This window comes from Artemia franciscana, chromosome 9, assembly GCF_032884065.1.
Source record: "Artemia franciscana chromosome 9, ASM3288406v1, whole genome shotgun sequence".
In the NCBI taxonomy this organism is placed as follows: Eukaryota; Metazoa; Arthropoda; class Branchiopoda; order Anostraca; family Artemiidae; genus Artemia; species Artemia franciscana.
The window spans coordinates 43,267,463-43,292,797 of NC_088871.1; the positions used below are offsets into that span (position 1 = coordinate 43,267,463).

General features: G+C 34.4%; 1 protein-coding gene across 3 annotated transcripts in view; it reads right to left on the reverse strand.

Moving 5' to 3' along the window:
• The window catches only part of LOC136031448 (transcriptional activator cubitus interruptus-like), a 158,541-nt gene that overhangs the window by 81,806 nt on the left and 51,400 nt on the right, over nucleotides 1–25,335 (reverse strand). For all 3 annotated transcript variants that reach the window (XM_065711043.1, XM_065711044.1, XM_065711045.1), the window contains exons 2-3: nucleotides 15,427–15,580; nucleotides 1,930–2,147 (exon numbers count right to left, since the gene is read on the reverse strand). In XM_065711043.1, coding sequence (XP_065567115.1) covers nucleotides 1,930–2,147; nucleotides 15,427–15,580 — 372 coding nt within the window. The remainder of the gene's footprint in view (nucleotides 1–1,929; nucleotides 2,148–15,426; nucleotides 15,581–25,335) is intronic.

The window sequence follows — 25,335 nt, forward strand, 5'->3', positions numbered from 1 at the left end:
TTTGCCAATTTGCGCTGTATCCTTACTAACATACCTAGGCACCAAAATTACAATGCAGAATAACGACCTGTAATTATATGGCATGAAAATTTACAACCACGCCGTGACCCTTGCTTAGTTTCGGTTATTCTTTTGCTGATTGGAAATGTCTTAATCAAGCTTTGAGCCCAAGCACGCATGTGTTTTAAACAATAGAAACTCAATTTTATGAAAAAAAATGTAATGTCTTTATTAAACTACCCAGATGAAGAAATGAATTATTCATCAGAATATTAAATTTTGAAGAAATAAATTAATTTTCTCAAAATTTAAACGAGAGTATATGCTCAAGACATGTAATTTGTAACATATATACGGTACTTACGTATTATACCGACTACAAAGAAGAAGTGAAGTTAGATCAATCATGATGATATATACTAAAATTTGATTAAAATATAATACTTTAGTAACAAAATAATGGAAACTACAACAGAGAACTAAGGAAAGCAGGCCGCCCAGAACGCATTATATGAAATATCAAGCCTATCCAACTCTATATTTTAAATATTTAATTAAAATATACCTGCATCGTAGTTTATCTCTGAGCACACAAAGAAAACCGGTTTTAAACAGATGAAGAACAACAGTGGGGTCGGTATAAAACGTAAGTACCTATATACTTTTAACTAGTATACAAGTATGCTCAGGATAGTCTTAGTAATCGTTTGGTGGACCGTTATCCAAAATAAACTATACGAAAAAAATGAAGTTAGTTCATACCATTTTCTAGAGCTACGGTAAAAGATAGGTTAAGACAGCTTGTCAAAGGATGGAGGATAACAGATTTGGCAAAGATTACGCTGTTGCGTAATCCGTCTGGGGCCAAAAGAAAAACAGGTCGTCCCTGAATAGGGTGGGAAGGGGTCACAGGGATGGATTTTAAGGGAACTGGAACTTCATGGAAGGGGATAGAGAGTGAAGCATTGAATAGGTTGGGTGGAGAAAAGCGTTAAAACCTGTGTTGGCCTCATGCGGCTTGGCGCTGGAGGAAGTTGTTAGTTGCAGTAGGGGACGGTGATTTTGTTTCCAATAGTCATGCCAAAAATCAAAAAGTTATCTTGCAGTTTTCTGGGAATTATATTAGAAAAACTCCATTGGTGGATCAGACACAAGATGGAGGCGGATTTGTCAGGGACGTAGGACGTAGCGAAAAATCGAAATAATGAAAAACACAAAACGTTGAATGTGTAATGGACATAAGAAAACTTTTCCATGTAACAATAATAAATTATTTATAGCTTTCTGACAGGAGAAGGAGAGCAGCAAACACAAAAAAAGAAAACATATAGAAAATAAACATTCCCTATGGCAAAACGACAAAAGCAAATACAACAAAGCAAAATAAATGACAGGATGATAAAGACCTAACCACAAATAAGCTCGACAGGTACCGGGTGGGGGTAATAATAATTGACAGATAATTTTATTTGTCACTTTAAACAAGAGGTGCCCACAAATTCAAGAAAATTTAGGATTTATGGAGCAAGACTCCATATCCACCTTCACGCTCCCCCCGAAGTAAGCCTCTTCTTTGAATCTGACGTTAATAAGCCTCTTCTTTAATAAGCTTCTTCTTTGAAATAAGCCTCTTCTTTGAATCCGACTTTAATAGGCCTCTTCTTCTTCTAAATCCGAATTTTTATAAGACATCAAAATATACTAAGCCCCAAACTTATGAACAATCCTTCGGTCTCTATGCAGCCTAGGCAAAACAATAAACAATTGCAATAACAAAAACACAAAACTTATTCGCATGTCTTGAATACTAAACAATAGGCGCAAAGTGATAGAATCAATTTAGTGGTAATACTCTGAATTACATTTATCTAAAGTCTTACAGGGATATTGACCATGACTAGGGACATTTCTAAAAACAATTCTACTCACTTCTGGGATCTAAAGCAGGACTCAACCCTCTAAGGGATGCAACTGGGCTAGTGTGAAGAGAACCATACAGATGTTCAACATATGGATTAATTCGATATGCGGGATGAAGCTCTGGGTGCATCTGAGGTGACTGACTAACAGCCTGCGATGCCGAAGCAGAATGACGAGCGGCTGCTAAAAGGGTCAGCTCTGAGAGTGTTGGGCTACCACCACCTAATCTGAAAGAAAAATATCCTGTTAACAAGAGCTAATCTTTTTCTTACTGCCAGATGTTTCATCAATTTAAATATGTGAACAGCTTTGATATGTTAATACAGCGATTGAGTGACAGATATCTGGCACTTGTGCCAGCGGCTGCTCAGAGGACCATTTGGACAGGAGAATTTATTCATAAGGGAGGGAGCGACATAAGGGGGTAAAATACCTTTATAATAAAATTCCATTTATATATTCAAAAAGAATGTTTGTGTAGTGTTCCGTTAAGGAGAGAGGAAGGGGTGAAGACACTTTGAATCATCCTTGGCTAAGCAACCAACACTAACTATTCTAAGTCCTGGAAAAGCTGGGATGTACTAATTCGTTTTCTAAGTTTTGATTAGCATGTTTATGACACAAATCTGTTATTCATGTTCGTAGTCAGATAATCGTGCGACAAGATAGTCTTGAGTCAAGAAAGTAGCCAGAGTATATGATATCTGGAGCTATACCATTTAAATTTAACCAAAGGCTGATTTTCACTGATTTTCACTCAGTTGATCTTGTTTCTCGTCTTTTTTCTAATATCAGATTAATCCTAAATGTTGATAAATCTGAGTACTTGGCAATAAACGTAAAATCACCAGCTACAGTTTTTGCAATGCCATGTGAATCTTATTCAATTCGATATGTGAATGTTATTAAGTGGCTTGGTATCCATTTTTGCAATACGCTCTCTAGGCTCCGTGTAAAAGTTCTTGTCAACATTAAACAAAAGCTTCAGAGAGGTTACGGGAAAGTCGTCGCTGATCGTGGTCGTTACTCACGTCGAGCACTCGCCCGTCTTTATAGTACATTTTGTGACCTTTCCGTTTTATTTATGTATGGTATTTATCCTCTGCTTCAGAAGAAACAACTAAAATAAATTCGAGTGATGTACTTTCGGTACCATAAGTACCTACTTTATTTGCCTTGTTCTAACCGTAATCATGCCATTGTTAGTAAATACGATGCTACGGATATTACTGCGTCATTTGAAAGATTAAATACTGTTTTAGCTGATAATGCTGCTTTCTTCTCTAGGTTGTTTCCACCTGTTAAATAAATTGTTTTGTCGTTAGTGATTGTGCATTATATTTGTGTATTTTGAAGTGTCTTTTCTGTTTCTGTTTCTTTTTCATGTTTTCTGTTTTTCTGTTTCATTTTTTTTGTTTTAATGTTTCATGTTTTTCTGTTTCTTTTCATGTTTCTTTTTTCCTAGTACTCCGCTTGTGTTTGTTGTTTTGTAGCGGGTTAAAAATAAATTATTAATTATTATTATTATTCAGTCGTGAGGATCTTCATATCCACGCTTGTCAGATGATGTGATCCTTTCTAAACCAATTTGAGCGAAATGAAATTTTTACTTAAGAACTGACACTACTTAATTAAGTGATTATCGGGCAAGGCACGAGACTTCATGAACAATTGATGGTTTCAAAAGTGGTTTCAGCATGATTGAGCCATATCACGCATTCAGCTCACTCGATATAAGACCACCCAGGATATGCTAATTTAACTGCTAAGCATTTGGCGTCTATGGCGAACTCACTCCTTGGGGTGCTAACTATGATTAACCATGACACTAGTTTAGACGTCTTGATCTTCATTTGGCATCAATGAAATGCTAAGTGATACTTGTCAAAGGAATCTTTTAACTAGATGATCCCACCAAAGAAGTAAGTACACACAGCTAGTGTACAGGCACTTTTCCATTATTTTTACAACTTGGGTTTGCCGATGCGAGACTCAATGGCATCACAAGGTGTAGAACTGGTCCCACCTCCATACCTCCCTCATACCATACTGTCATCGGCATTCCCCTTAGCGTACATTGAATTTATAAGTCTATTAAATTTACAAGTTAATGATTAAATTTATAAGTTTCATGAAGTTTAATCTTATCGATTAAAGGCTGCGAGCCTCAGAAAATTTGCCTGATTTTTGAAAAAAGGGCAAAACACCCCCCTAAAAGCATTAGAATCTTAATGAAAAGCCCACCATCAGATTCAGCGTATCAAACCATATTGTGGTGGCTTCAAGCTCTTATCTGCGAAAATATAGAATTTTCTATTTTTTGCCAGAAAGAAGATCACTGATGCGTGTTCATTAGTTGGTTTTTTGTTTGTTGGTTGTTTTTTCCCAGGGGTGATTGTATCGACCCTGTGGTCCTAGAATATCGCGAAAGGGCTCACTCAAACGGAAATTAAAAGTTCTTAGTGTCCTTTTTAAGAGACCAAAAAGATTGGAGGGCAACCTGGCCCCACCCCACCTTTTTTCCCCAAAGTCGTCCAATCAAAATTTTGAGATAGCCATTTTGCTCATCATAGTAAAAAGGCCCATTAACTTTGCCTTTGCATATAACATACCCCCCAGCCCCAGGGGAAAGTTCTTTAAGTCATAAAATTTGCCCACATAGTAACTGTATTACACATGGTATTTGTTATTGTGAAGTAGGTATACATTTTCGAGTGGGTGTGGCGAGTTTTTAGGTGGGTGTTTTTCCACGGGGGTATTTTCTATGGGGAAGGGAGTTTCCAGGGAGTGAAGTTGTCAGGGGAAATTATACACTGGGGGAATTTTCCACACTTCCTATAGAAAATCCTTTTTAAATGTCTTGCTTTCTTTTTCCGTCTCAATTTTACGGTTGGAGTTGTTGAGGGTAATTGTCCAGGAAAAATTTTCACCATGATTGAATTGTCTAGAGGATATTTCATTGGGAGGGGGATTTCTCCGTGAAGGCGGGGCCAGATTTCCTGGCGTTATTAAAAACGATCAGAAATTAGATTTTAAAAAAGAAGTTTTTTTGCAACTGAAAGTAAGGAGCAACATTAAAACTTAAACCGAAGAGACTTATTCCGCGTACGAACGGGATTGCCCCCTCCTCAATACCACGCTCTTTATGCTAAAGTTTGAATTTTTTTCCCAATTCTTTGAGAACGATTCCTGAAACACAAGGGTCGTTTAATTAAAACAATAGGAAGCTTTTTTAAAAATTCTAAAAAAGTGTTAGCGTAAAGAGCGAGGTGTTGAAAAAGGGGCAATCCCCTTCATATACGTAATAATTTCTGTCCGTTTTAAGTGTTAATATTGCTCCTTACTTTCAGTTGAAAAAAAAAACTTGTTTTTTAATTTAATTAAAATCAAAAACTTGAGATCAAGTCAAGCAACTACATGAAAAACTAGGCGAGCAAGATAGAATAGAAAGGAGGGGTGGGCTAAAATTGGAAGAAACGTGAAATAGGCCAAAGAGCCGAGAAAAGAAAGGTATATTTAAGGTATTATAAGCATCTTGAGAATAGAGGAAAGGGGGTCTATCAGGCTTGAGAATATAATACGGATTGTCAAGTCGCTGTTTAGAAAAATAAGTACTATGAAGAAGATAAAGATTACACGGGTAGCAACATTGTACACCTGCACATACACCTGAGAATATATGAGGGACTGTGACGAAGGGAGAAGGGTGGAAAGGTTTATCTTTACGCCTAAAAGAATTTTTTTTTATTAGAGCGTGGGAGATATTTGATCAATCTTGTTCCATTTCTTTTAGGAGTTAAGAATTCATCTTTTTTATAAATGTTCCACCGCTTTTGTTTAATTTTCCTTATTTTTACACATTTGAATGCTTAAAGAAGTGCCGGCAAGAAGCTTTCAATTTTATATGCACTCTCGTGTAAAATTGTGTAAAGAAAAAACTTCATGTGTAAAAAACTTCAACAATATTGTTTAATTGTCATTGTTTTTACAAATTTGAGTCCTTAAAGAAGTGCCGCCAAGAAGCTTCCAAATTTATATGCATTCTCGTGTAAAATCGTAACGATGTGAGATATGTCATTTAGATCTGACCACAACCTGATAAAAAAAATAAAATAAAATAATAATAATAAAAAAAATTGTTGACTGAATATTGAGTCTCAGTAAAGAGATAAATATACTCTTCGTCTTCTTTTTTTTTATAATGAAAACCTAATCCAGCTTCTTGATTAGGTGTTTAGCCTATGAGCTTAACAGTCAGATCTTTTTATAGGCCTAGGTTATCATACATAGCAGGTGAACGTTCATATGTTATAATTTAAATTTATTTGAGATATTGAAATTCAATTTTTATATTAATGGTACAACAACCTTTGATAGATTTTTTTTTTTTAATATTTGAATCCTCGAAAAAAGTTCCCACCAGAAGCTTCAACTCTTATAGTAAACCCCGTGGGGGGAAATAATAAAAATACGAGACATGTTTCTTAGATCTGCTCATAACCTGGCAACAACAACGGTACTGGTTGGTTATTGGAAACACATCCAAGAAGCGAAATTAGGTTAATTCTAATGAAATATAACAAAATATGATAAAATAATACTTAAGAAGATTATGGAAACCTGACCTAACCACCACCACCTCCTCCTAATTTGCAAATATATAACCCGAATTATACAGATCCAATGCATTCTGTCTAAGTCTAATGCACTGTATCATCAATCACTTTTTTTTGTAGCTATGAAACCGGTTTTCTGAGATTTAACCTAAACGTAATTCTTGATTGTTTCCAATAACCGACAAGTACCAGAACAACTTTAAAAATACTGAGCTATAAAAGAGATGAATTAGTTTTTCTTGTTCTTTTTTAATGGACATGGAACTCAGGTTCTTGACTAGGTACTTATGAGCCTAACGGTCAGATGAATTGATAAGCCTGTGCTATAACACTTTATATCAGCGACAACAAGACATTATAAAAGTGAACCTACAACCTTTACAATTGTGAATAAAGTAGAATACATTTTCTGACAAGGATGAAAAATGATTTTTGGTGGTACAAAAGAGGTTTCCATCACTAATCATTCATTCTGGTCAGCTCCGCGAGAATTTAATAGCAACATCATGACAAGAGTGGTGTTTTCAAAGTCATCATTGCAAGCATTACAGGGGCTTTAATAACAAATGCTTCCTCTGTGGAATTTTTGAAAATGAACCTGGGTTTACAATAGAAGCATGAAATGATTCTCATGTAATGAAAGTTATACAAATTCATGCAGATTATAATTTGAAAATCATGTTAACTTTTTAATTTTAAGAATCAAAAGCAATATACAATACAGTGACAATGACTTTTTGCAAGGATTCTGACCATCACCCCTTAAAAAGGTAAGCCATTAATGCAGGTAATGACAGTTAAAACTCTTACAAAAGAGAATCGGGGATATACGCAGAAATTTTTCTTTAATACGGGGGGAGATTTTAAAGTGACACCTCAGCACGACGAAGCAACAAAAGGCATATTATATTAAAATGATGGTATATATATATATATATATATATATATATATATATATATATATATATATATATATATATATATATATATATATATATATATATATATATATATATATATATATATGTATATATATATATATATATATATATATATATATATGGGGGATAGAAAAAGAGAAGAAATGGCGAAGGGGAGAAATGGTTATGAGAGACAGATTCAAGAGCCTCTCATCCTGTAAACGTGTCTAGGAATTACGTGATTTTGTTATGGGAGGAGTCAGATATTTCAAAATGTCTATTTTGGACCCAAACATAGGCATATGCAGTCAAAAATCTAAGTAGTGGGTAGATTCTATACTTATCTATTTTGGTATGAGAAAGTGCATTTTCAGACGAAATTGAACGACGTGGCATAAGTATCTTTTGCCAATGGTGTTTGCCAAACCTTACTCCTTTACTACTTATGATCCCCCTATTCCCTGATTCCTTAGCCCTGACCAAAATCTACTATTACAACGGAATCTGTCATTTTTTCCTAACCTTCAGCTTTGATTGAAGTCTACTACTAACTAAGATTTTTTTACCCTCCGCTTTAATGAGGAAAAATGTAAAATACAATAATCATTCAAGGTCAACTAAAAAATAGAAATTATTAAAAGCAAAAATAATATTAGAAAAACCCAAAAGTATAACAATCAACTGACTAACCATCTTCACTCGCTAATCTCCAAAAAAGAGAAAAACAAAGACCCATTACCTCCAAATGGTTATGTTTAAAAATCACCCACTAATCTTTAAGTTGAAAAATTGATCATCATGACAAAAATTATGTTTTGGCCACTATGTTTTATAGTAAATAGTGCTGTAAGCCTAAGTTGTCAGATTAGTATTTACAGCAACATGATATAAGCAAACAAATTTGTCAGCATGAAAAGGCAGAAATAAATTACGTACTAACAAGAGAAAAGATGAAGCAGTAAAACTTTAGTTGGAGTAATGAGAGCCGTGCTAAGGAAAAAAGAGTGAGGGGTAGGAAATGGCTACCTAGAAAGATAAGAACAACAAAAAGACTCAAGATAGAAAACTCAAAGGATAAACTTTTTTTTTATTAAAATTACAAACCTAATATGAAATCTCCGTAAGAGAATAGGACGACCTTACCAAGACTTACACTAAGGACCTATTAGATGCGCTAAAACGGCTTTTAAGGGTTTTAGTACTCATGGAAAATTGTATGATATTCTAATGTAATTTTCCTGTAGTGACTGTCACCAAAAAGGTCGTATCTGAAATTTTAACATCTCAAAGACAGTTTGCTCAGCAAACCGTAAAAGAGGAGGATTGACAGACAGAAGCGATTTTAGGGGGGACAGAGGGGACATGCTCCGGGTGCAGAAATTTTAGTGGCGCAAGAGTTAATAATCAAAAAATTCAAATAATAAATCAAAAATGAATATTTAATTAATTAATAAATTGAAAATGATTCTCTTAATAAATGAGAATTTTGTTAAAATTTGGCCTGAAAAATTTGTGGGAGATAACAGGGCTGATCAAGAGTTTGCCCCGAGCACAAGAGGCACCAGAACCGCCACAGTTGGGAGGGCAGTAGATCTGGAGGACCAAAGTGTGATTGAACATACATTTCCCTGCCGATTCTCCCTTTGAAAACAAAGGAGAATCGGTGCGACTAAGAGAATTATGTGCGACAGTAACTGTAGGTACAGTAACTGTACCGAGCCTATGCCAAAGAGTTTGATTCGAGGGGGGGAGAGAATCAAGCCATTTTGAGTGTTTCAACTGTTCGGCTGAGAGTGCACTGGGCATTTTTACAGGCCATGTTTAATTCGGTCTTTAGCACATATTTTCACTGTCAGAGTAATGCACAACCACAGAGAAACAGAATTTACTCTTTAAAATAATCTTTTGGCCAAGGCCTTATCCAGGATTTTATCGGGAGTAGGGGTGTCTTTTTTTTAGGGGAAGTTTACAAAAATTCTTTAAAACGCATTAAAAATTTGTTTATTTGCATCTCTATTACGTTTTTACGAGTCGGACGTAAATTTTTGAGGGGTGTTCAAACTCTTTACACTCATTCTAGATATAGCCTTGGTTTCGGCTCAAAAGGTTTTTCGTCATTTTTATAGGCTTTAAATTTCTTACGAAAGAACTAATCAGATGGTACTTACGCATTATACGAGAAACACTCAGAAGATTACCCTGTTTTCATCCCTGTTTTCATCCCGGTTAGTTTGTAATGTATAGTGATAGAATATAGTTTCTGACCATGGATAGCTATATTTTAATCAAATATTTAGTTGGTGTTTTGGTTAGATTAGAATAGCTTTGTTTAGGTTACGTATTCTAAATATGCTATGTTTTATCCCCCCCCACCATCACTACTAATGTGCAAATATTTTTAGGGCCAAATAGCCTTAATTTGTTTCTAAACTATTATATTTTTATTTTACTTAGGTATATTTCGTTAGCATTAACAAAACTTCTGTTCTCGAGTGTTTCTCATATAATACTTAATTACCAATCAGATTTTATTGAATTCTTTGTTGCATTCTATTTACTGAGTCAAAATTCAACATAGCAATAACAAGTAAAACGGCAATAGCAAGTAAAAAAGACTTTCAAAAATAAACCAATGGAAGTAAAGTACACTTCTTAACGTGGAAGCATAGGGCAGTAATCTCCCTTTTTAGCTTCAGTGCAACAGTTTGGCAGGACTCCAGGATTTTAGCGAGCTGGCTAGATACTATGGCTCAACAAGTTATTATGTCTCCTAAACTGAGATTGCATACCAACGACAAGTGAGTAACCATTTAACTAATCATTACAGTTCATGTTCCCAGACTTGGCACAAAGCTAATTTCACATAAACGACCCATTAATAACAATTTTCTCTTGAAGATAATTGACCAAATTTTGCTTAAATTAACGCTTCTCAATTGATGGCTGTAACTCGAAGAAATGAGCGGGCAAACACAGTATGGCTATGCTCATCAGTCAACTATATGAAAGGGGACTTGACTGGTTTATCTACCTGAGGCTAAAGCGGTAGTTGCAAGCCTATTAACTATCCTGGGCAAAAATTATCGCTCAAGAAGGTGAGACGTCATAATTTGAACAATCCAAAAGCACTAAGTATTAAGTCGTTTGACCTCCAGATTCATCATTCGAGTCAAAATATTATACACGTGAAGTCTTTTCCTTCGTAAATAAAACTTAGGGGTGAAACCCCATCACGAAATTGTTTTGAGCAAACCTCATTGCAGTGAAACTGAAAATGCGAACTTTGAATCTTTCAAAAGTGATTTCAAGTTAGTTCTAAACCTGATTTTAATAATCTGGTAAAATAGGCACGAACATGCAGCAACGCACATAGAAACTTCCGAGGAATGAGGGGATGAATAGGAGAGAACATGGAAAAAATGAAAGAAATTTTGGGAAAATACAAAAATTGTTTGGATGAACCAGAAGAATTTTGAGATGTTGGATAAGGCCCACGACTGAGCCCCCTTTCTGTGTACGGTTTAATATGCAGATTCAACCCTTAGGTGGGATAGGGGGTCAGTGGATAAAAATGTTTCTGTTTTGTTTCCCTCTTTGTACAAGTAAGAAAATAAATAATTAATTAAATTTACACAATTGGTAACTACACTAAAAGTATACCTTACCGAGAAAGAGTGGTTTCCTTCAATATTAATACTAACAACCTCGCCCTGAAAAAATTTGGGACAAGAAATACTGTTTTTCATGTTTTAGACCCCCCCCCACCAGAATAAACCTGACTGCCAGACCTATGTGTGCTTAATTACTACAGGAATATCTAAATATTCAGGATGCTATTGGAAGTAACTCAACAATGGGCTTAAACCAGGCAGGTACGCATTCGAGCTTACCTCCTCTGAAACCTCAAGGTCGTTATTATTATCCACTTTATTTTAAACATTTTTCACCCGAGCCACTAGTGATTTGATGGTTTAAAGCCCCCCCCCCCCAAAAAAAAGACTATTCTAACTAACCATATTCTTCAGCCACAAATACCCAAAAGAAAGAAAAAAAAATCTACCATGGCCTACTGCTGCCTGTGCTTAAAAACCTCCCAATAATCTTAAACTTAGAAAATTGATCATCATGACTAAGATTATTTTGGCAACTGTGTTTTACACTTATTAACTATGTTTTTCACTTAAGACCGTTATTGATTCACTTCATTTCCAAAAATTTTCCCTGAGTCGTCAGTTATCCGATTGTTTAGAACCTCTTCCCTCTCCCCAAGAAAGGGTTATTCTGAAATAAGTTCACATTTATGGGCCTGTCTTAAACTCGTCTGCACCAGAATCAAGGGGTGACTCACTTGACAGCTGTCTATGTGTCCAAAAATCAAGGGTTTAAAACTACTTACAAAATAGACAAATGAGGTACAATATTTTTAATGGTTCACCATATAATAAAAGCCTGGCCTCTCATATCTCTTAAGGTTATTACCCGAGCGTCTTTTATCTAGAATCGATTTGACGCCCCCCTATTCTAGATAAGAGCGAACGGGGCAGTTCTTTTTTAATGGAAGTTCACACTAAGGTTTAAGTGTAAAGATAAGTCTACTCCAGATTAAATCACGAAATAGTAAGAGTCAACTTAGAAAGAGGAACGTGCATAGAAGCGTGGGGGTACCTTCGTATTCTTAATCCCCAAAAAATTCCAGTTTTTACCATCTCAGACATATTTTACAAAATATTTCGTATTACTTGCTTATTTGGGGGGAAATTCCTTTAACTTACGCGTCGTGGTTGACTAGTTCACAAAATATATTAATGACATTTCTGCGGCCAAACAACTACACGCAGTGCTTGTTAAAAATTTCCTAGTACGAACAAAATGATTGATGATTGACTGAAACTGAAATTTCATGATTTATTAATATTATAAAAATCTACGTAAGGTGATTACATGGGCCCATGACCAGGATTGCCAACAAAATGAGCGGATGGAGAGGACATAAACCCCACAAATAAAAATTATTTAAATGCATCAGAGCATGCGCATCGACGAACTTAAACAGGAATTTCTTTCGAGGGGGGGTATCTTAAAAAAGAGGTGAATTGTGAAAAAAATATAATAGCTTGTGCAGAGAATCATTATTTTTCTCAGGATTTCAGGGGACAGGGACCCTTCAGTTCCTCCCCTTACACACGATCAAGTAGCGCATGTGTTCCTTAGCTCAGTCAAATTCCTAAATTCAGAAACATATTTCAGTCCAGCTCGGTCAGATTAAGAAACAGAATAGATTTACTAATCTATGATTCAAGATAAGAATGAAATTCTCATACATTTCCTCTTATATATTGCGTGCTATACAAAAAAAAAGTTAAATTTACAGAAAACGTATTAAAAATCTTCCAAATTTTTTCCGAGTATTTAATAGAATTTCTAACATTTTCCCTATAATTCGCCTTTTCCGAACTTATACCTCTCCCCGCCCCTCCGCCAAAGTATCACTAAGTGCATCAGGAAAAGATCAGGTTGAAGGGCGTTCATTTTTAAATGCAATATTGGCACTGCCGCTTGAGTCTGAACTTTGCAGGGTCATTTGTTTAAGTAGATATTCAATATTAAAAAGAAAAATTGTACATATCAGCAATTTATTTTCAAACTTTACAACCATTGGATTAATTAGAAACTCATGCAGCCCCTCAATTTTTCCCAGACAGTGATCTTCTTTATTAGTGATAATATATGAACAGATGTTAAGAAGATGGATTTACTAAACAACGTTTTATTACTCTATAGTTCTTTTGCCATAGTAATAACCATGAAAAGGCTTCTTGACTATCAAATTACGAGATGCCATATTGAATGTCTTTGGCAATAATGAAGAAAAAGATCTCAAGTGTAAACTTCAATTTAACCCAACTGTCGGTTTTTGGGGTGAAGCCTAACTTGAGATGCATTTTCCTCCTTTACAACGAAAATGCGGGACTACTTTTAAATTAATCTATAAAAAAGGCTATTTCCTTTCCTAAATGATAATGGAGAAACACTATTAGTAACAGCGTTGCCAGTCCTTTGAGATGAATTGTACAACTTTCCCGGTCAAACTGTACCATAAAAATTATTAGTGGTGCGTTTACCTGATTATACGTCTGTTTCCTATTTCATAGACAAAAATCTGAAATGCAAGATTTTTTTTTCGTTTATATCTTCTCCGTGTCTTAAAAGCCAATTTAGAGCGCGTTTTCCACGTGTGATGATTAATTTGGAATTCGCAGCGATTTCTTCTTGTGTCACGTTTGCGTTGGACAAAGAGTCCCTGCTCTTTTGCTTGCGTCCCTAAGCGGTAACTGGAGATTTTTTTTTGTTTTCTAAGGTACTTATCTGTTAGCCAGTACACACTCGAGAATTTTGATCTAGAAATCATACAACAACCGTTTTATTGTTGTTTGTATATGGAGACAATTAGCTTCGACTCAGTGGAAAACTACATTGTAGCTATATTTTACTAAATGATTAGTTGGTATTTTGGATATGTTAGGTTACATTTTGCATCCATCCCCCACCCCTAATGTGCAAATATACAGCCCAATATATATATATATATATATATATATATATATATATATATATATATATATATATATATATATATATATATATATATATATATATATATATATATATATATATATATATATATATAGTCGTTTCAACCCCATACCTGTAGATCCAAATTCTCGAGTGTGTACTATCAAACAGATAGGTGCCCTTTCTAAAAAGTACAATTCAGCCAAAATGTACCAAAATGTACCAGAACAACTAAAATAAAATGAAAGTATGAAAAACGATAAAATTTTTAATGAGACACTGAAAAAATAACTTTTTCGTACAAATAATGATAAAAGTCGCAATATTTTGGCTTCACATCCTGAAGCCTGAAGCCTTTATCAACGATGAAAAAAGAAACAAAGGTTAAACAAACACAAAAAAGACGAGATAACGAATAAAAAACACAACGTGAATGTTTGAACGTTTGTTTTTAATTTTTTTTCTCTCCTACACTCCGTCCATAGAGCCTTGCGGGGGAGGGGGAATATGATGGTGTTGCAGCAGCCAAACTCCTAGGTGAAGTAATTTTTGTTCAACTTAAGTTTGACTAGAATCCATTTTAATTTTTACTTATTTCAGGATTTATTTATTCATTTATACCAGTATATTTTTATGCTTAAAAAAAAACATAAAAAAGACGAGATATGGAATAAGAAACGCAATGTGAATATTTGAACGTTTCTCATCTTTATGTCTGACGTGATTAACGTCTTTTTTTTATTTCAATATCTCTCTCAACATTCCCTGTAAATTCAAGCTTAAATAGTGTAGTTTTATTTATTTCAACATCAATTTTTTTTATATTACTTGAGTTAAAAAGTCTAATTCTTTATATTTTGCAATAAAGTTATTGCGTATTCATAAAAAGATTAACTAATCTACATTTCAAAGATTCAACAAAGGCAAAGGGGCAAGGTTTTGCCAAAAAAAGCAATGTTTAGTCTATTTATAATAGTTAAAATCTATATTTTAAAATATTTATCGATTATTGACCATACTGGGCTACAGTAAAAGTTTGAAGTGGAGGGAGGGAAGGGGGTCAACGTTTTCCCTCGTATTCAACTGAGAATTATAAACAATAACATCTAGAATATATCTATCGAGATGAAAAAAGGAAGCAATTAGTTCAGGGATCCAGCCAAAATTTTGGCAAATTATATGACAAAAATAAGAAATTATGGTAAAAATCATAAGATCTCTCAAGTTCAAGGACAAGATAGGCGCAAAAGCTCAACTGATACAATGCGGAATACCTGTTCTGTCTTCCAACTGACAATAAGGTCTTTATTAAAACACCCTTGCTTCGCTGTTTGTTTTGAAAGGTAATCTAGATTGCAGCTCTCTTATTAAATTAGAAATTCTCATATATAACTTACCCTTGGTTTGCATGTTGGAAAGGATGACCAAACCTGGATGTATCCCACACAGTTCTCTGATCCAGTCCAATTTGAGGTGAATTTGAGCCGTAGTTTGAAAATGCAGTTGGGACAGTGTGTAACGGATGGCCACCGGGAGCGGGTGGACCGAGGCCTGTAAATGATTTTACAATTAAGATTTATGTATGAAAACAAAGAAAGGAAATAATAAATGAAAAGAGAAAAAACAAATAGGTGAAAAACGAGGATTTTATCAGCCAGTAGCAAAATATGAAAAACAAGCAAATATTTCGACAAGGTACCTCCGCCAAGTCGTCCTCAGTGCTCAAAAAAAAAGAAAGAGGAAAAAAAGAAACAAAGAAGAAACAACAGCAAAATCTAACCTTTTTAAGTGAACTGCACGAGAGGAAAAAAGACACTGAATCAAACAACAAAAACCAACTTGAAATCAATGAAAGAGAAGTTATCAATTAGATTGAATAAGCATCCTTTGCCTTGCAACAGATTTCGCCTGTCTACAATTTCGGTTTTCATTAGATATGCGGACAGGTTGTCTTAAATTAGACTGGGCGAAAATATTCATAGAGTCTTTTAATATTAAATTATTATAAATTGGGCTTAATGAAATATCTCCCATGTCTCTATTTATAGCCAAATTTCTATTTATATGTTTTTTTTTATCTCAATGGCCTCTTCAAAAAGAACTAAATGGTCAGGATTTTCGTATATATGCTGGGCCAGAGCTGAATCAAAGTTGTCATTTTTATTTTCCAATCTCAGGGACTTATCTATTGAAATTTTGTGTTCTTGCAATCGTTCCCCTCATTTTTGATGGGTCCTTCCAATGTAAAATTTTCCACATGAACACGGGACTCTGTAGACACCACTACCTAGTATATGGTCCGTTTTACCCTTTCCCGAGTTAAAAAAAATGTTCAACTTTTTGTTCAGTTTTCTTTCAATAAACTTTCAAAATTAAAAATGATTACAACCATTAGATTATTTATTCGAAATTTTTCACATCTAAAATTTATGCACCCGGACAAGGTCTCCTCTCTCCTCTCCCCCCCTAAGGCCACCTCTGCTTACAAGCTAAAAGAAAATGCAGTTGATTAATATATATATATATATATATATATATATATATATATATATATATATATATATATATATATATATATATATATATATATATATATATATATATATATATATATATATATATATATATATATATATATATATATATATATATATATATATATATATATATATATATATATATATATATATATATATATATGCATTTATTTTTCTGTAAAAATAAGAAGGGAAAAATGTATAAAAATAAGAAAAAATGTACCAAAAACATAGGGCAAGGATTGTCATGTTCTAGAGGAAAAGAGGTAAGCAAAACCGCTGAAATAAAAATGATTTGAAAAACCTTATTGTCTCACCAGATCTGTTTCAGAGACTTTTCTTCTCTTTACCAAAGGTAATGCTTGATTTTTTTATGCAAGGGAATACTTATGGATTCCATTGAAAAATGTCGAGTTATTTGGTGGGGTTCATAACCCGCTAAGTGATGCTTCTGGCTTTCAATCCCCTCCCGCTTCCAGAAATGACATCTATAGTTTCTGAGATGGTACAGTTTTACCAGTTGCATTTCATGATTCGATTCCTAAAACTAGTGGGTCATTAGCCATCACTGATGCTAAAACTGTTTTATATATATATTTTTTTTTAGTTGTATTGATCACAAATTTTACTGTAAGATTTATCTTATATTTATCTATGCTTTGCCAATGACGATATAGACCGAAAATATTCGTTTAGAAAAAAATCCAGCCTTAAAATAATTCCCCGTTGTTTTACCTTCTGACGTTTGTATAGTGGGCAGTTGCAGACAGAACAGTACCTGGCACACAAAGCGTACTGTGGTACCACCGTACCACCGTACCACTCGTACCAGTAACAGGGATGCTACCTGTATCACAAAAGTACTATTTTAGCACTATTACTGTCAATTTTTTGACTGTAGCACTGAAAATCGCTGCGTAGTACACAAATTCGGGCAATTATAGGACTTTAGGAACTGAACATGGTGGCAACCCTGACCAGCAGTCGAAAGGCAGGTCTTTCTTATGTGGCTCTGAATCTGGGGTTATGACGTATTCTTTCAAGCGTGTATTATGCGTGCTTGCATAATAAACTGAATGGATTCAAGGACTATTGCCTGCTTTTAACCTTAAAAAAATAAAATAAAACCTGTCCTCGAAATTTCACGTCAAGGTGGTATTTCCATCAAATATCAAAGAAAAGTTCGAGACAATTCGTCAATTTTCACAATGTGTTCTAAGTTTTAATATCTCTTTTTATGTTTACTTCACAATGAGCCACTAGAATTTCATTAACAACTTAAGGTGGGTAATCAGCGTTAAAGATACGGCCGCGAAGTAGTTAATTAGTGCGCTAAACAATTTTAGCAAAGTTAATACAAGACGCTAAACAATTTACATAAATTTATAGGGTTGTCACAACTAAAAGGGAAAAAACGGGCGGTGATATTATAATACCTTACTCCAAAAAGGTCTTTGAACTTGCCCAGAAAGGATGGTAAAATTGGCTGTTAGAATAGCACAGGGGTTCCTTAACTCTTTTTACTGTGGAGCCGCTCAAAATCATTTAAAAAGCGTGGAAACAAAGAGAAACAGGCAGATTACGTTCCTGTAATTCTATGATAAGAATTTATAGTACTTATCTGTTATACTTATATATATATATATATATATATATATATATATATATATATATATATATATATATATATATATATATATATATATATATATATATATATATATATATATATGAGAGATGTGTTTTCGTAAGCCAATCACACAAAGATTTACTTTTGGATGCCTTTTTAAAACCTTACTATTTTTAAAAATCTCTGTTGGAAATTTTAAGCCATTAAAAAGAACAAAATGTCAAATTCAAGGTGATTGGTTCGCCTAGCAAAATTTAAGCCAATAATAAAACGAAAACTTTTCGAACCACAAGATTTTTTTTTAGATAAGTCCCTCTATTTCTCTGTGATGGAAACCTTATGCCTTATTATTATTCGTCTTTTACATATCTACTGGAGTAAAATTTAAAACGAATCCTGGTCTTTCAAATGACCTATGTTAAGAATAAGTTAATCAAAAAGCGTGCCCTAAAAATAATTCACGAAGACAATAGAATGCTTACCAGCTCAAAAAGGTTCGGCTAAATCATAGTCTATACGTTGGTTTAGACTTTATACACAAAGATGTTTTTCTTAATAGGTCATTGCCCAGTACGGTAACAATATTGGATTTTGAAATGGCATTAATTAATGCATCAGTGCATTAATTAATACTTTAGGGGAAGGGGGTCAGCTCTGAAAACACAAATATAGGCGACTGCCCAATTTTACCCCCCTCTCGACTTGCTTCAGAAAGTGTCATAGAGGAACAAAACAATCGAATAAGAGAAATGCATCGTACTAGGTAAAGGAGAAAAGCCCAATCTTACCAATTGGAAGGTATCTGCCGAAATAGTCAGAAAATCTTACGACAATTTGGAAGTAAAGGAAGATTTTCTGCGCGAGGAGATGTTAGATACAGTACAAAAAGGATTGAAAATAATAAGGCTGTCGTTACTTTTAACGACTTTTGTCGTTAAAAGTAAAACGACTTTTGTCGTTAAAGTCGAACGACTTTTTGAAGTATGGTGGTTGCAAAATTAGAGATAACTTACCAAAAACTATGAATACGATTTTTGAAAAAGGGAAAGTAGCCTACCTTGTGATTTAGGAAAAACTTTAATTAAAACCCTTCATGAGAATGGTTATAAGAATGAGTGTGGTAATTACAAAGGAATTAGCTTGATTCAAGTAGGAACCCAATTACTTGGCATTATACATGGGCGTACGTAGCTTCCTGTCTAGGGGGGGGGGGCAGCTAATTCTGCTGATGAAGCACATGCGGGGGGTTGAACTTATACTGACAGTTCAAAAACCTTACATTGCCAGCAAGCTCTATCATATCTACGAAATCTTTATTAATAAGTAATCACGAAAAATCTTTATTAATAAGTAATCACGAAAAATCATAAATCATCAGAGCTAAAGATTTCCAAGAGGTTATGGATAATTGCTTCTTGTTTGACTTTTATTCTGTCATTCCAGCTTTTTCAACCATCCACCTTTTTTCAACTGTCAGTCATCTGCTTCTTCAGCAATATCTAGCGTTAATCTGGAGCTCTAGGAGGGGAGGCAAGTGCCCCCTCCGTACGCCCATGGCATTATGAGATTTGTTAGACTAAGAGAAGCTAAGTTTTAAAAGAAGAATATTGTGGTTTTAGGAAGGGCAGAGGACGCGTCGACTAAATTTGACCCTTAATTTAACATTTCAGCTGATACGAAAGATTTAATGGCAGTCCTATTTTTGCAAGGTATACCAAATATCTGCATTTAAGTGGTTAATGCTCTATGTACGAAAAAAAAATTGATGTGGCAAGGAGCTGATGAAAACCTCGGACAGTGAAGGAAAACGAAGTGGTTCAACAGTCAGTGAAGTAAAAAAAAAATTTAAATATTACCGCCGAGACCTCCCCTCAGCCTTAGCGTGAATAAAAAGTAAAAATAAAAGTATCTGGGACAACATAAAAGATAAACCTTGAAAACACAAGAGAAAAGGCATACAGTATACGTATTGCTCCATCTTATTGGCAATTATTAAGGCATGTCATCAAATTTTTGGATCTGCATGCACTGCTTAAACCAAAACAGACATTGTGTTTTTTTTAAAAAGCTTTTAGGAGAAATTTCTTTTCTCCTAAAAGGGATCTCTTTAATTTAATTTAATCTCTTTAATTTCTTAATTAATTTTATTAATTTCTTAATTATTTTAATTAATTTAATTTCTTGATCGTCTGCAGGACCATACCCAGTGTTTTTGTTCGTGGGGGGGGGGAGTAAACAAAAATACTTTAAAGACGCATCAAAACAATTTTATATGCATTTTCGTTACGCTTTTACGAGTCGGACAAACATTTAGGGGGAGGGGGGTCAAACCCCTAACCACCCCTCCTAGACACAGCCTTGGTCGTCTGTGATCAATGTAACATAACTCATTCCCATTTTATAGTAAATTCTCTGAAAAATGCTAGTTTTGAAATCAACAACTTTTGAGTTTTTAAAGGTTTTTCTTCAATCAATTTTTTGGGGGGGAGAGGGCACTTCAAACGAAACTGTGAATAGGACGATGAATTTATTTCAAGTCAGTTTTTCCTAGCCTTTAAATGGTTACTATATTAGAAGGAATTTGTATGGTTATAATGCCCTTGAGTTTAGGTTAAATCAAACAAGGTTGACAAATCCGCTCAGTGGGGGCATTAAGGAAATCGAATGTTTGAGTCAAAACCCTACAAAATGCAGAGCATTCACTATGGAATGAGAGAGATGAACATGTTCATTAGGTTCGCCTAAATCGCCACTTTAAACCTCCAAATCTGTGTTGGCATTAACAAAACATTACGCAAACAGAATTGCCTTACGATCGAAAAAAGCATATCTGATTCGTCAAAAATGAATAAACTGCTGAATGTATCATAGGTTTTATGATTATCTCATGAATAATTAAGTAGACCATTTTACAGCCAGCTAACTAAATTTGGAACTCACATGATATATAAGGGGACTGTACTCTATATTGAAGGTGTGGGGTAGTTGTTACATCCTACCCGGAGGCACAAGTTGGTTTTTAGCCCCCCCCCCTGGACAATGTGTCTGAAACAGTATGGAAACCAGAAGCTCGACCCGAAGTCTCTCCAAAATGGTGCTTGATATAAAATCTGAAATTTACTGATTTTTGAAAAGGTACTTGTGTATTTATACGCCACTCACTGAAGTGCTTCATTTAATTTGAACATGTTTCTTTGACGCTCAATCCTAATGAAATATCACAAAATATAATGAAAATAAAATACTTTAGAAACAAATTTGAGCTATACATTTTCACATTAGGGGCGGGGGGGATTATAGCGGGCCTGTATTCAAGGTGTGTTAGGTACAATTATTCTGTATTTTATGAAGTAATGATTGTTTTCCAGCTTCAAATGTCCAAATAATTTACCCCACCCCCTAATGTGCAAATAAGTAGCCAAAATTACGTATTTCCCGTCTATTTTGTCACTTGTCTTTGTCTTGCCTCACGCTAAGCTTAAAGAAACTAACGGAAAAACCGGTTTGTTCTCGAGTTTTAGACAGCGTAAACTTGATTGAGTGGCCTATAATACACAAGTACCTTTGAAAATATTAATCACAAACATGAGGCTAAAACTACAACAGGATTACGAACATCCTAAAACAAAACATATTTGTAGTGTACATTTTTTTAAATAATTTTTTCTGCAGTTTTGTTACCAAGGTTTTTTGAGCTTTTTGATTACAAGAAAATGTAAAATTTTCTAATTTGGAGTGGCATAGTTTTCTCTTAGGTTAAAGCCGAGTTTTCGAAAAAATCCCCTAACGCATATTACTTTATTGAAAATTAAGGATGTTTGCGGGTTAGAAATGCATGGTTGGGAAATGTGTTGGCGGTTAATTTAGAATTAAATAAAACTTATCAAGCATAATGGATTTGCCAATGCTAACGCGGATTATCAGAAAATATGACACTTAAATAAAATAGCACTATGTACTTCTTAATTATAACGAACCCAAGAAGAGAAGTTAGGTTATTCTAGTGAAATATATTAAAACATGATGATATTATAATACTTTAGAAACAAAACTTTTTGAAAATACGACAAAGAATTATGGAAAGCGGGCCGCGCAGAACACATTATATTGAATACCTAACCCCTAACCACCTTTATATATTAAACATTTGATTAAAATATAACTACATCGTAGTTTTTCTCACAAAAATAAGCAAATCATGGCGAATTGCAAAAGGCAAACCGATTTTTGTTAGATCTTAGTTTTTTCTTTTTATAAGGAATGATGACACGGCACGTTTAAAAGCTCTCGATTACAACCAACTATTTTGCTATTAACCTTGCTTTTGTGTATATAATAGCCTATTATCTATCATTAAACAAAAAATTACTGTTTTCTCAAGAAAATAAGGAATAGACGTTAAAAACTTAAAATGAAAAGAAATTACCCTAATTTTAAGAGGCTGTCACCTCCTGACCCCACTGTTCGTCATGCTACAATTTAATTTGTGGCTTTCCTTAAACAATATATTACCGAACTGCTTAGTTATGAAAATTAAACAAGTTTCTAAAATTACAAAACTAAAAACCCCATTTTTAAATTTACTATGTTCTATAAATCAGGAATTGAATTCGAGCTTTTTTTTATGCGTATTTATGCATAGTTAATCTGAAGTTACAGAAGGTTAATATGAAGTTCTCCTACCCCTCAAGGAAATTTTTACACAAACAAAACAAGGTAATCTGTGCAAAATCTCGGGAATTCGACCCTCCACCAAGTATACACAAGTTTATTTTTTAAGGAGGATTTCTCTTTCTGGGAGGTGGGACAAGTTAATCAAAACCCTTAAAAGCTGTCGAACTACATGGAACAGAGGTACAAGAAACATTCTACCGAGCGTTCCTGGCGCTCCTTCTAAAATTTTAAAGTTGTTTGCCCCCATGACCTAAGCCATTACATTTCAATTGCTTGCTAGGACGAAATAATAACACAAAAGCAATACCAAAACTATACAACAGTGCAATCAAAGCAACAACCCATAAAAGTAAAATTGCTCATTCTGCATACTTTTTTATATGCAAAGCAATATGAACTTGAGAAGATTACTTGTTCTCAACTTAATTTAAGAGTGCTGGATAGCACATAATTTCAACGCAAAAATTGGACGATTTCATGAATTCAGCCAGTTTATATAGAAAATATACATCCATAAAACAGTTTTAAATTCCTGACAAAAACAACAGAGCGGCAGGTTCTTTGTGAACAGCACAAGATGACTGAATACGATTGTGGGAACTTCAAAAATGACGAATCACATGGTATTACTGCAAATAACTTCTCAGAAAAGGAGTTATTATGCAGTCAAATAACTTACCCAAAACCTAATCAATAAGCAAAAAAAGAAAGGGAGGTAACATTCTTGTCAATAGGCTCTTATAAAGAAAACACTATAAAAACAAAATAGTAAGATCAGTTGATTCCCCTATCTTTAAAAATATATGGTAAACGGGCATTCCACAGTAATCTAAACTTTAAAAAAAGGAATTTTGATTGCAACTATTAAATAAAAAAATGATTATTTTGCAGATTCAAAATATAAAATGTATAAGCTCAATATTACCCATGCAAGCTACGAGACTGAGAAAATTTGCCTGATTTTCAAAATGGGGGAGGGCATCCTAATACCATCAAGCAATCTTAATGAAAACCCAACCATCCGATTTAGCATATCAGATTCCCCAAAGACGTCCAACGGAAAATATGAGATAGCCATTTAGTTCAGAGTAGTTGAAACGTCCAACAACTATGTCTCTTGGGATAACGACCGCACAATCCCTAGGAAAAGGGCTGTGTGATACAATTTGCCCATTGTTTACTACCAGTATTTGTTATTGGGATATACATAGTAATTATTTAGGGGAGATTTTCTGCTAAAAGGGGATTTTCTACGAGAACTTTTACACGGTGAGGGGGGAGTTCCTTGCAAGATTTTAAATGTAATTAAATGATATTAAATGTAAAAATAAGTGTTTTTTTAAGTGAAGATCAGGGGCAAAATTAAAATTTCAATGGTAAATGAGCCCCTTTCACATCCCTCGCTCTTTACGCCAATGTTTGACTTTTGTCCCAAGTTTTTAAGGACAAATCCCGAAACACAAGGGCCGTGAATTGGAATGAAAAGCTGTTAAAAGTACCAAGAAAGTGGCGGAACGAGCGACGAAAAAGGAATAGCCCTTCGTATACGGAATAACTTTTGTTCTTTCTAATAATTTTACTTTTAAACCTGTCTATAGCGTTCACGTCATTGTGAAATAATGAGAACACTTCGTAAATATATTATTTAAAAGTATTTTGAAATATGGATGAAAATGGAATGGATAGAACTTTACTAAGACTTGTCTTGTAGTTTTATATCAAACAGTTCGTGGTAACGAACTGTAGTAAGGAGCGACCCGGCTCAATAGTAAGCGAAACTCTAAAAAACGGAATTTCGATGCTAAAAGATACATCAAAAGAATTGAATTTTTATGCTGATTTTAAAAATATAAGTTTCATCAAATTTAGTCTTTGTCATCAAAAGTTACGAGCCTGAGAAAATTTGCCTTACTTTGGAAAATAGGGGGTAACACCCCCTAAAAGTCATAGGATCTTAACGAAAATTACACCATCGCATTCAGCGTATCAGAGAATCCTATAGAAAAAATTTCAAGGTCCAATCTTCAAAAATATGGAATTTCGTATTTTTTGCCAGAAGACAAATCACGGGTGCGTGTTTATTTGTTTTTTTTTGTTTTTTTTTTGTTTTTTTTTTCCCAGGGGTCATCGTATCGACCAAGTGGTCCTAGAGTGTTGCAAAAGGGCTCATTCTAACGGAAATGAAAAGTTCTAGTTCCCTTTTTAAGTGACCAAAAAAATTGGAGGGCACCTAGGCCCCCTCCCACGCTCATTTTTTCCCCAAAGTCAACGGATCAAAATTTTGAGATAGCCATTTTGTTCCGCATAGTCGAAAACCATAATAACTATGTCTTTGGGGATGACTTACCCCCCACAGTCCCTGGGGGAGGGGCTGCAAGTTACAAACTTTGACCAATGTTTACATACAGTAACGGTTACTGGGAAGTGTACCGACGTTATCAGGGGGATTTTTTTGGTTTGGGTGT